Source organism: Callorhinus ursinus, unplaced genomic scaffold (genome assembly GCF_003265705.2).
Source record: "Callorhinus ursinus isolate GAN/ISIS: 27379988/994484 unplaced genomic scaffold, GSC_fseal_2.0 scaffold12, whole genome shotgun sequence".
Taxonomy (NCBI): Eukaryota; Metazoa; Chordata; class Mammalia; order Carnivora; family Otariidae; genus Callorhinus; species Callorhinus ursinus.
This window is the reverse complement of record NW_027397074.1, coordinates 10389000-10401802: the sequence shown is the minus strand read 5'-3', so window position 1 is coordinate 10401802 and position 12803 is coordinate 10389000. Positions and strand designations below refer to the sequence as shown.

At 35.7% G+C, this 12803-nt stretch overlaps 1 protein-coding gene across 6 annotated transcripts in view; it reads left to right on the top strand.

The window, feature by feature from the left end:
• Positions 1 to 12803, top strand: part of CACNA2D1 (calcium voltage-gated channel auxiliary subunit alpha2delta 1) — a 482730-nt gene that overhangs the window by 433979 nt on the left and 35948 nt on the right. For 3 of the 6 annotated variants that reach the window (XM_073898721.1, XM_025873251.2, XM_025873250.2), the window contains 4 exons: positions 1456 to 1517; positions 5439 to 5515; positions 6781 to 6801; positions 7449 to 7509. In XM_073898721.1, the coding sequence (XP_073754822.1) occupies positions 1456 to 1517; positions 5439 to 5515; positions 6781 to 6801; positions 7449 to 7509 (221 nt within the window). The remainder of the gene's footprint in view (positions 1 to 1455; positions 1518 to 5438; positions 5516 to 6780; positions 6802 to 7448; positions 7510 to 12803) is intronic. The other 3 variants (XM_073898722.1, XM_025873249.2, XM_025873248.2) reach the window with 1 other exon arrangement.

Below are 12803 nucleotides of genomic sequence, written 5' to 3'. Positions count from 1 at the left end.
GTGTGTGTGTGTGTGTGTGTGTGTGTGTGTGTGTGTGTGTGTGTGTGTGTATCAATTTCAGTCTATTGTTGAAACTTCAGTTCTCTTTACTTAGATTTTAGCCATGCTCTTTACCCGCTCACTCCTTGAGGAAAGATGTAAACCATTCAGCAGCTCTACCAACTTTTCCATGTTGTTCTGCCAAGAACTCTTTGACCTACACATTCTTTCCTCAACTTATAAATTAATTTTGTTTGTATTAAGTCACATTGATGTTTTCCTCCTTCAGTTTGCTGTAAATTCCTCTAACCAATATGTAGACTTTTCTTAATAATCTAACCCCCTGTAGACTTTTCTTATTAATAATATTGAAAGAAAACATTATCTTGTATGTTTATTTTCTTAATCTGATATACTATTTTTTAACTTGCTGAACGACACTAATTTGCCGTTTTTTTATGAGTGGTATAAAATACATGAACAGTATTTCTTTTTTAAGAATTTTACTAGTGCAAAAATCTCCTCACCAATTCCTGTTCTCCCTCCCTCCATCCTCCACACACGTTGAGTAAACCAGAGGAATATTTGACATATAAGGCAACATGTATGGTTGTTATAAAATAAATTTGGCATCATACATTTTCCTTCATCCTGCCAACTTAAATTTTTCAGAAGATTTATGTATTTTTATTTCATCAGTAAATTAAAGAATGTATTTTGTCCAGGAGTTGATTAAATTAAACAATGATTATAAAGTGGTTAGTGTACTGCCTAAAACCAAGTAACATTTCAGTGAAAATTATTGTTCTGTGAGGATGATAAATCTGGAGCGAACTAAAAAATTGTGAAGATGCATATATGCCATGACTATACCTAATGGAAGAAGAATGATAATTTATTTACTAGTATTTAGTAGTGACATATGAAGGATTCTGTTTTCATCAAGCTATTGAGCTCTGTACTTCCTTTCCCTGGTGGATTTAGTTGTTTTTCTGACCTCCAGTGGTACCAAGTAATTAGTCTCTTGTGATAAATGCTATAACAGTGGGTTAATAAGAACAGTAATATGCTAACCATACATTTGGATCTAGAAACAGTGTGTTGACGTCCTGATATTGCCAATTTCTCATAAACACACTCTAGTATATGGAAATATCTGAGGCTTATCTAATATATCCTGGTCCTGTGTTATTATTAAAATTTATTTTTTAGAAAATGGTTTTGCACTTGAAAGTCTTTAAAAGTCATGATGCAGCTATTTATTTTTGTCCTAAAATTTTGCTTTACTCACACAGATACACACGCACACAAATCCCACCCATAACAGAACAAATAAATGTAGAATAGATCAGACATTTGTGAAGGAGGGTATTGAATGACCACAGAATTTATAAACAGATTTTAGGGTTCAGCTTTTCATATAAATTCACACAGATTTCATAAGATGGTAACAACCATATCAAACTTTTTTTATAGAGGTACATTGACAAAGGAAACAGGACATACACATGGACTCCTGTGAATGGCACAGATTACAGGTAACTAATTAGATTTAAATGTGTATTGTATACAAGAGTATTCTGTTGAGTGTCTTTCGCCTATTTCTAGTAGTTTTTGCAGTAGATAAATATTAAGTCCTTGCATTTTCAGAAACTGTTTTCATTGTAATTAAAACAGAAAAGTTATTCTTTCCATTGTGAAAATGTACTAAAATTATCACTCTGATTTTCAAAATGGAAAAGATGGAAAACTAGGACTATAAAATTTAGAAATGAAAATCTGTGTGATGTAAGTCCATTTGATCATTTTGCATATGTATGTTAGCAATAGTAAATGTTGACCAAACCCCCTAAAGTTTGTAGTCATCACTTCCAGTAATTTCCTCATTTAAATTGTCAGTTTACATTATTTATATTTAGGTAGCATTATTTACATTATTTATATTTAAGATTAACTTAACACTTGTCACATCGTAATATGATCTGATATAAAATGCTCAGTTGACACAATTTTCCCCCATGAGTGGCAAGTCTGTGATATCCTGAGCACACCAATGGGCAGGGCCTTGGAAAGCTGGACGGACTAATACCCTGTAGTGCCTTGAAAAGTCTCCATTCTTCACTCGCTGAGCATTTCCTTCGCTTTCTTGGTCTAATTCTTCTGAGTAGCTTTCCCTGCGGTCCTACGTCCCCCATGCTCATAATACTGAGGTTGATAGGAATATTTCCTTCTGGTTACTCATTCTCTCTTCCTCTTCTCTAAAATCCCCATCTCTGAATCTTACATCATCTTCCTCTCATTCCTATAAGATTTCATTTTCTGGCTCACTGTCAATCACTCGCACGTTCACATAGATCACTATTTCTCATACTATTTTTGACATACCCACACTTACACAAAACAAAAATTATTTACTAAATCACCCTTAAAAAAGATTTTAAAATGCAAGCTTAAAATTTTTATTATTAGATTTCACAGCTTTAGAATTAGTCTGCCAAATTATTGAAAATTTTTCTAAATGCTTGGTCTCAAATTTCTCTATTTAACTGGTTCTGAGCTGGTAATAGAGAGTTTGCAGATGAGCCGGGTCTATGGCCCGCACTGAAATAGCATTGACAATAGATGAGTTTTTTGGTACTTGAACCCTCAGTCTATCTTCTCTTCACTGTGTGGGAAAGTGTTCCTTACCTTTTTTCTTAGATGAACAAATTCTAAAGTAGACAAAACTGGATCCCTTCAATCCTGACAATGAGTCAACAATAATGGCAGTCATAGTTTTTAATTGTCATCATACCTTGCTTAAAAATGTTCTAAAAGTTTTGCAAATGTCCCCTACATTTGACCCCTTTCCCTCACACACCCGGTGATGGGACCAAATGTGGCCAGATTAATACCCCCGTTCTGAGTGTGTCACTCCTTGTTCATAAACCTTCGTTCTGTTCCCATTTTCCTCCGAGTTAAGTTGGGATTCCAAGTCACATGTTCTCATCTCACATTTCTCTCCCAGCCAGTGTGCCTGTCATGTGTCCCCCCTCTCTCCCCAAATAGTCACTGGTCTCTGAACAGCCCCAACTTCCCCACTTCGGCATGTTTTCCTCACATATTCCCTACCCAAATGTACAACTTAGGGCCAGATTCAGTCTGTTTTCATTATAAGTACTTCCCTGAATCACTGTACAAATAAATCCACAAATAACAGTGTAGAGCAAAATATTACATCTATGTTGAAGAAGAAAAAGAAATGGCGTGTTTTGACTTAATGACCAAAGTTCCACATTTCATTTAGTGATTTCTGTCTTTGTAAGCCTTGATGTAATTCAGGTATCACAGTTGAGTTATAGTAATTAATTATGTTTATAAACTGCTCTTTTTTTTCAGGAAGAATTTCATTTTATAGAGACATGATTGAGTTGAAAAGGATATTATATCCCATTTAACTAAGTTACCCATGTGTATGTGAGTCACAAAAACATTGCATGGTCTCTTCCGTCCACCTGGTGCCCGCTGGCTTTCTTAGGCTTTAATCCCTAGGAGAATATAAAGCAGCCTTGGTCCGTTGGTTTTATATGGAGAGAGATGGCAAACTGCATATGACAACATCATTGACTCAAAATGTTGGGAAAGATCTTATCTGCTAGAAGTTGAAGAAAGAACCATTGCCTTGAGAAGGAAGTAAATTAAGTGTGACTGTATTTTTCTATAAAATGAAGTATAGCTCTTAATAACAACCTGAGACATGCAGGCCAATAAAATGTATATTTGATATGTCAATTTTAAAACTTCCATTGTGTTCCTCATGCGTTCCAACACTATTTTTATGGTACGTGAGATGTAACCCAAGTTTAGAGAATGACACTCTAGCAGCCACATGATACAACGTTATCGGGTTTAATTAGAAGTTTCTCTTAGCAATAAATGCTGATGGAGCAATAAAAATGTCCTAATTTCCCTTGAGAGGAATTTGTAGGAGACAATCTTCAAATGCTCAGTAATTCTACTCTACATTTTATAAATGGCAAGTGAATCATGAAAGGTCATTTTGCTTTCAGACTAATTGCAGTGCTTATTTTAATTTTAATCTCTGCCTCCACTTAAAGGAAGTTACGTATAAAATGAACGAAGAGATTTTCATTAAATCTACATAACATTTTATTTCTCTGACCTTTTCCCATAAGGACAGTCTATGAATTATTTAATGAAGGAGAAAGATGTAGGAATTGGAGGTAACAAGCATCCACTCATTTTGCTATCTTGACTGCGTAATTAAATTGTAGGAAATCAACCCTTGCTTTTTTTTCCCTTTGTAGAGTGAATTTTTAACATATATAGTCATAAGAAGGAAAACCTGGAATTTTATTTTTTTTCCCCCTGTTCTGTATTTTCCAATTAAAAAAAAGTAAATAATGAGATTATAGTTTGGGTGCCCTTCTCAAAAGCCTATGAAACTTGAGTGATTTAAAAGAAGATCTGCAAATATGTAGAAATACTCAGAAGCCTAGAAACACACACCTTTGCCTGTGCACTGGGAAATTTCCGATTAAATATTAAAAATGAGTGCCGAATGACTCATTTGGTCACATTAATCAAGTGTCACTTTTTGAAAATACTTAGTTCCCTGGGAATCTTCTTCTGCCCTCATTTTTTGTACCCATTAGTTTGTAAGTTTCCGTCGGTACTAAAGCATAGCGAAGGTCATTTGCAAGCGTAAATGTGGATATGGAATAGTTATGTCCTACACTATAAATATATTAGCGATCTCAAGGGTGGAAGAATTACATATAAGCAGTTGTGTTATTTCAAACTGCATAATATTCACATACTCCAAACTGCTTTATGCTATGAGAACTAATAGGATGAGCAGACAGTCTTTCTTAGTGCATCTGAATTTTCTTACCAGCAGACACCAGGGAATTTGCCTCAAAACTAAAGTCTTAAGGTAGGAGGTATTTAACCCCTCAAAGGAGGTATTTTTCAGATGATTTTATGCACTGTCATAAAAATAATGATACTTTACATTTGTACTTTTTAAATAGTGTACATTTGCTGCAGAGTACTTGAACATGATGTGTAATTCATGAAGGAGGGGTATCCAATTAGTACAGTATAGTATTTTCTTTAAACAGAATCGTAATATTCTCTGTCTTTTCAACACTCAAAGTATTTCAGTACACTTCCCGGGAAATAGAGTACACATGACATTTCTTTCTCAGCTAATTCATGGGCACATTTAGTAGCTTATTTTCCTTGTGTGTCTTCTGATTCCCTACAACGTAGAGAACTGGAAGATTCTGGATCGCAAGACCGAATAAAGTACTTTATTTGCTGAATGCATTTTCCTGTCACAGTAATATGTTTCTTCTTTCCCACGAGGAAGATCCTTAGATTTTCCATTAACTGGATGTGTCTTTTTTTTTTTTTTTAAGTTATTTGTGTTTATGCTTCTCTTGTTTCTATTGCAGTTTGGCCTTGGTATTACCAACCTACAGTTTTTACTATATAAAAGCCAAAATAGAAGAGACAATAACTCAGGCCAGATGTAAGTACTATGAAAGCGACCCCAGAGTCTATTTATCTCTTAGTATCAGATGTATAAATTTGTCTAGATTTTAGAATGCCCAAGGCCTATACATTTTAGTAGGTGTTACTACCAAATCTGCAGCAATGATTCTAACCCATTCCAAACATGCAAGGAACAAGAAATATTCTACGTGGATAGAATATGAGCAGGTACCCAGTCTCACTGGCATCCCCACCACCCTACCCTGCCTCGCTTTGTGCTCATAGAATCATTGCAGTGCTGTGCTCTCTGTTGCTGTCATTTTAAGGGTCTGCTAGCTGGTGCAAAATGTTTCACATGGTCTCTACTCATGGCACTGTGCTAATAAGGCTTTAACTTTTCTTTTTCTTTTCTTTTTTTTTTTTTTTGCATTTGGCAAGAATAATATCGTGCTCCACATCTTCTACTTTGTTTGAATAAGTTAAATTGCATTGGTCTTTGGCTTTGTTTGGCAATTAACTTCCTTCTCATAATCCAAATTATTAACGTCTTCAGTAACTCAAATGGATTCTTTTTTTTAAAAGCATCATTTGGAATGTGGAGTAATTATTAACATTAGTGTGTATTTTAAGTCATTAGTGATCTTTGTTTTGGGTGACTAGATTTAGTAAAGTAAAATGACCATCATATCCTTTGTAATACATCAGCTATTACTAAGAACCTAAATTTTTTGTTATGATAAAGTAGGAAAAAAAAAACACGCATGTGTGTGTATTTACCTCTTACATCTGACTTTAGGTAAACTATAATTTCTTTCATTCCCGTCAGTTCTTTTTTCTCCCTGCAATCCTTGTTCTCGTTGTGCTAAATTTAGGCTTTTATATTTATGCTTTCACTTAATAGATATGATGGTCTTTTTAACAACCAGCAACTGTGCATGAGCTAGTTCTTCACTTGATAAATGAGGGGATGGCTAGTTGGTCTTTGATGGTTGGTAAATGCTTCTGAATATAGGCTAACATTGTCACCATTGCACCTGCGTTAAACACTTTGCAAAATAGACCCTTGAAATCACCACAGTACAGTGAGGGTTTTCTAGTAGTAACGGACAGGACATACCTTCCAGTCTTCAAAAAGATGTCTTTTTTTTTTTTCCAGACTACAGCTGTACATAAATATACCTTTGATCTATGCACAATATTTTTATTCAAGAAAGTCATTGAATAAAATATTGTTTGTGACCCCCTTTGCTTTACCCTCTTTTTTTTGTTTCCCTGCTTTCTCTTTCTGATGGATTTTCACAGCCAAAAAGGGCAAAATGAAGGGCAAGTATTTTCTTGTTGCTCAATTTCTTTCTGTTTAGTGCACTTGACATTTCCACTGATATTTCCATTCCTATTGGATATTATCCTCTGTGCTTCTCATCTGCTAGATTTTCCTCCATGATCACTCAAACCTTAGCAGCAAAAATGGGGGAAAGAATATGCTTGTGTTTTCATATGCAGTGTATTTCACATTTAGGTTTTTTCTGAGGCTTAAATACTCATGTGCTTTTATCCTTCCACCTATTAATTCACACCTAATATGAAGAATGTTACTAATTAACTAAAGGCATTGATGAGTTTATTAAAATCATTTTCTTTACCATAATATTGATAAAAATTTTATGTTGAAGTTTTAAATGAAATCACTCTGATGCAACATTGATACAAAAGATACCTTGGTTATGGTAGGGTTAGTAAATGGGAAACTTCTAAGACAGCATTATTCTGATAGAACTGGTCTAATTTTTGTTATGAAATTAAAATGGATTTTATAATTCTGTTATGCACTATTAAGGACCTTATAGGATATAAGTACTCTTTTGATTTTTTTCTTACTAGGTTATCATTCTAATGCCTTCATATCATCATAGAAACCCAGGATGCGTCCTCTGGATGGCTTATCTAATCCTGTAACATTATCTTTGCAGATTCTGAAACACTGAAGCCGGATAATTTTGAAGAATCTGGCTACACATTCATAGCACCAAGGTTGGTTTTGTTTTATTTATTTATTTTTTTTATAGCTTTTACGGAAAGGTAAGCCTTCAGTCAACAGTTCTCTGAGTTAATCCCATGCCAAATTATGGAACCAAAGGGAGCAGTAACTTTAAAGCTGAAACCATATTCTATTCATTCATTCACTCAGTAAGCAACTACCCTAGGCCAAGCGATGTTCTGACTCCAGGCAGATAATAGTGAATAAGACAGATGTAGACCTTGCTCTTATTGGAAATAACAGTGGTATCCATCACTAGTGAAGAATTGGGTATGTGCATTTGTGAGTACACAGACGCAAACATAGTCTATATGTATGTGTGTGTATATATACACATACAGGGGGATATACTGAGATATCTACAGATATATGTGTATGTGTAGACATAAGGCTAGAATGTCTGAACATCATAATTTATTTATTTTTAATGTTCTAACAGTGTTCTGGGAAAGCATCTTAATATAGTGACATTTTCTCATATAATTTTTAAGATTAATATTTTTTCTCTTCCCCAATTTTATTTCTCATATAATCCCCCTTCCTAACCCTAATATATCTCTTGCTCCCTACCTCTATTTTTGTGTAATTATTTGATACTCAGTAATCAAGAGTGTTCTTTATTTTTATTTTTTCTTAGTTTTTTTTTTTTTTATAAGTTTTTATTTAAATTCCAGCTAGTATACCGTGTAATATTAGGTTCAGGTGTACAGTATAGTGTTTCACCACTTCCGTACAAGGCCTGGTGCCCATCACCTATGTCACCCATCCCCACACCCACCTCCCCTCTGGTAACCATCATTTTGTTGTCTGTAGTTAAGACTCTGTTTCTTGATTTGCCTCTCTCACTTTTTTCTTCCCCCCTTTGTTTGTTTCTTAAATTCCACATACGAGTGAAATTACATAGTATTTGTCTTTCTCTAACAGACTTATTTTGCTTAGCATCCTACTACCCCCTAGCTCCATCCATGTTGTTGCAAAGGGCAAGATTTCATTCTTTTTTATGGCTGAGTAATATTCTATCGTGTGTGTATATGCCACATCTTTATCCATTCATCAGTCAGTGGATGCTTGGGCTGTTTTCATAATTGGGCTGTTACGGATAATGCTGCTATAAACATCAGGGTGCATGTGTCTCTTTGAATTAGTATTTTTGTATTCTTTGGGTAAACACCCAGTAGTGAGATCGCTGTATTGTAAGGTAGCTATATTTTTAAGTTTTTCAAGAACCCCCATACTGTTTTCCAGAGTGGCTGCACCAGTTTGCATTCCCACCAACAGTGCAAGAGGGTTCCCCTTTCTCCACATCCTTGCCAACATTTGTTCTTTCTCGTGTTTTTGATTTTGACCATTCTGTCAGGTATGAGGTGATGTCTCATTGTAGTTTTGATTAACATTTCTCTGATAATTGATTTTGAGCATTTATCCATGTGTCTTTTGGCCATCTGTATGTCTTCTTTGGAAAAACTGTCTACTCGTGTCTTCTGCCCATTTTTTAATTGGATTATTCATTTTGGGGTGTTGAGTTTTATAAGTCTTTATATATTTCGGATACTAACCCTGTATTGGATAGGTCATTTGCAAATATCATTTCCCATTCCATAGGTTGCCTATTAGTTTTGTTGAGTGCTTCTTTCCTTCATTGTGCAGAAGCTCTTTATTTTGATGAAGTCCCGATAGTTTATTTTTTATTTTGTTTCCCTTGCCTCAGGAGACATGGTTTCAAGTCTCACATTTAGGTCTTACATCCATTTTGAATTTATTGTTGGGTCTAGTGTAAGAAAGTGGTCCAGTTTCATTCTTTTGCACGTTGCTATTCAGTTTTCCCAACTCCCATTTGTTGAAGAGACCATTTTTTTCCCATTGGATATTCTTTCCTGCTCTGTCAAAGATTAATTGACCATATAATCATGGGTTCATTTCTGGGTTTTCTGTTCTGTTGATCTATGTGTCTGGTTTTTCTTTTTGCCAGTACCATACTGTTTTGATTACTACAGCTTTGTAATGTAACTTGAAGTTCAGAATTGTGATGCCTCCAGCTTTGTTTTTCTTCGTTTCTTGGTTCTTAATTTACACTCTGTCACAGACACATATAATAATATCAAATTAATATAATTCTAGTAATCTAGGCTAAACTCTTGAAAAGATTCAGAATGGTGTATTATTAATTTCTCACATTTTATACTTCTTAAAGAAATTACTGTAAGAACCCAAAGACAGCTCACAAAATTAAAGAGTAACTCAGACCAATTTTTTTTCAGCACAAAGATGTCTGAATTTTTGGTAGTTCTTGAAACTAGGGAATAGATGTATCTTTTTGACCAAACTCTGCTAACAAAGCATATTCTTGGCTTCAGGAGTGACCTTGCCCCTCAGCAGCTTCTCCTGCTTGAATTTCCTTCATTGTTTGATACTGCTGATCCCACTCTCCTGGAGTATTCTTTGCCTCCTCTTCCTTGGTGACACACTGTTTGGGTTTTCTTCCTCCCTCCTTTGGTTGCACATTCAATCTCTTTCATGATTTTCTTTTCTTCTGCAGTTGGCTTACATGAGGGTGTAGCTTAGGGCCTCTTGTTACTCTGTGTCTACAGACACACCACCCATCTATTCACTGTCGATAGTTTGAGGCGATGCCTTCCAAATCCACAAGATGGCCATAATGTCTAGAGACAAAAGAGGCATGTCATTTATTGACATTACATTACAATATAGGATCAAGCAATATATTTCCAGACTTTGTCTACCTACATATTTCAGTGGGAGACATTCATGTTTATGGAAAACTAACAGGAATATCTCTTCAGTGTGATTCAACTCAGTGTCTCCTAAGCATTTGTCTTTGCTCCCTTCCCTTTAAATCTAACTTTTACACAATCACCAAGTCTTGCCAAACAGACTTTATGAGTATCAAGTATATTGGCCAAACTCTGCTGCCTTTGTTCTCATCCAGGTCAGTGCTTTCTCAGACCTAAGCTACTACAGCTGCCTCTTACTTGATGTCCCTACCTCCCCAAATCCCCCTTTACTTCCCAGTCTTGTCTCAATTTCTAGAACTGGAGAGAGTTTCTAGAATGTGAACAAAATTATGTTTCTCCTCTGCTAAGTATGAACCAATAGCTCAGTAGTGTCTTGTGACACTCTGTGCCTTATATCATAGCTTTCAGCTGCCCTTACTGGGTCCCAGTTTACAGTGTGGTCCTTATACTTTAAATCCAGGGCCAGCAAATTATAGCCTGCAGCCTGCCTTTTTCACACAGAGCTTTATTAGAACACAGCCGTACTCGTTTGGCGATGTATTGTCTGTGGCTGCTTTCACTACAAAGGCAGAGTTGATGAGTTGTGGCATAGACCTTATAGCCCATAGAATCTGAATCATTTATTATCTGGCCCTGGAACAAAAAGTTTGCCAACCTCTGCTCTAAATTCCAAACACATTAAACTTCTCTTGGTTCCTATGTGTGCTGGGCTCCCCCCCGCCCTTAACTCTTTCGATCCACTAATTTTCTCTTCTATTTTGGACTGTACTCAGACACAGGCCACTCTGTCCCAAACCCCAACTTCAAAGCTCCTTGATCTAGGAATTTCCTTCCCATTTTCACTGCATTAGACATCCTTGCTGACGGCTTCATAGAATACTGTATTTCCCTGACTAGAGCACCGGTCCATTTTATGTCATTTACTTTCCCCAGTAAAGCGACATCTCAACCTGTTTGACTCACCATTCAATACCCAACATCCCATCCATTGCCTGGCACACAGTAGGTGCTGAATAAATACATATGGTGTCTGTAGAATCTATAAATAGGTAAAGAATATTTTAAAACCCATTATTAAAAATACCTACAATCTTACCACTTTTTCCAATAAAAGTAACTGAGCATCTTAAAACTGCTAAAACCAGTTTCAGCTAGAAAGAATATTAGAGGCAGAACAAGATCCCACAGAATGTTAACATGTTGATTCATTAACAGTCTAAGAAGAGATTGAAATTAGATGTGATATATTGATAAGACTCTCCTTCCATCTCAGATCTGTGTTTTTTTCTAGGCAACTTCATTCGTCTCTCCCAATTATTGAATAGCAAACTGGCTTTCTGAGCTTTACTGTTAGACAGTGTGGAAAAATAGGGTAGAAGTCCCAGTACTCAGAGAGGATAAATGTAAATCTGAATTCCAGTTCCCAGTTTGTAAGCAATGACTATTCAGTTCAGCAAGGATTAACATATGAACCATTTTTGTGGTCTGACTGGAAGAGTAGAATTTGCCCATGTGTTTAGGGAAGGAGTAAATACTAGAGAAGGGAAATGTTACAACTTGTGGGACAAGCCAATGAATTCAACTAACATGTGTTAAATCTTTTACATGAATGATTATTTTTATTGCTCAAGAGAACTCTGTAGTAAATTACTAGTAGTATCCCATTTCACAGATTAGGAAATTTCCTTGCTATTTCAAGATCTCAGAAGAATATACAGTACTTCTGAGTAAAATATAAATGTATAGAGCATTGTTTCTACCTTTAAAAGGTATGCAAAGGGATGAAAGGTCTAAGAAATGGAGTAATTTTGCTATTTCTCCGAAATGAAAAAGACATTTCAAAGATGAGTTAGAAGGAGAAAGGAACAGTATGTGATAGCCTGTAGTTAAATGCTAATTGTGGGAAGAAGTCCATTTTAACTCTGTCAGTAATGAATGAGTAAAAATCATGCGACCTTTCTAAACCCTCAAAACTAAATTTTTCTACAAACTGAGAAGTTTTGTGGGTTTTGTTGTTGTTGTTGTTGGTTTGTTTTTGAAGTTCTGACATTCTCCTTCTCTTTACTCTCTGAGGCTTTCTTTTTAGGTGATGGCCTTGCATCTGAAAATGTTCACTACACAATTGCACATCTGTCTTCAATATTTGATTATCCCATCTGTTGCATTAACCTAGTTAGTATAATGACAACCTTACATTTATATTGTTTTCTGTTTATTCTCAATTTCCAAAACACTTAGGTTAGCAGTTCTCAAAGTCGGGGTCTCAAAACCCATGGGTTCCAGAGGCCCTTTCAGAGAACTGACCAGGTCAAAGCTGTTTTCCTAAAACAGCAGTAAATGTTTTTATTTTCTTCATGTCGACCTTGGCAGGGACAGTAGAAAAGCTGTGAGGAGCTGATACCTTAGCAGGAATCCAGGCAGTAACACTAAAGGCTCCTGGTAGCTATTGTAATCTTTCTTGCCAGGGGAAAAGCCAGTCTCACTTTAAAATATCCTTGATGCGAGCAGTAAAAATTACTAGTTTCATTGAAGCT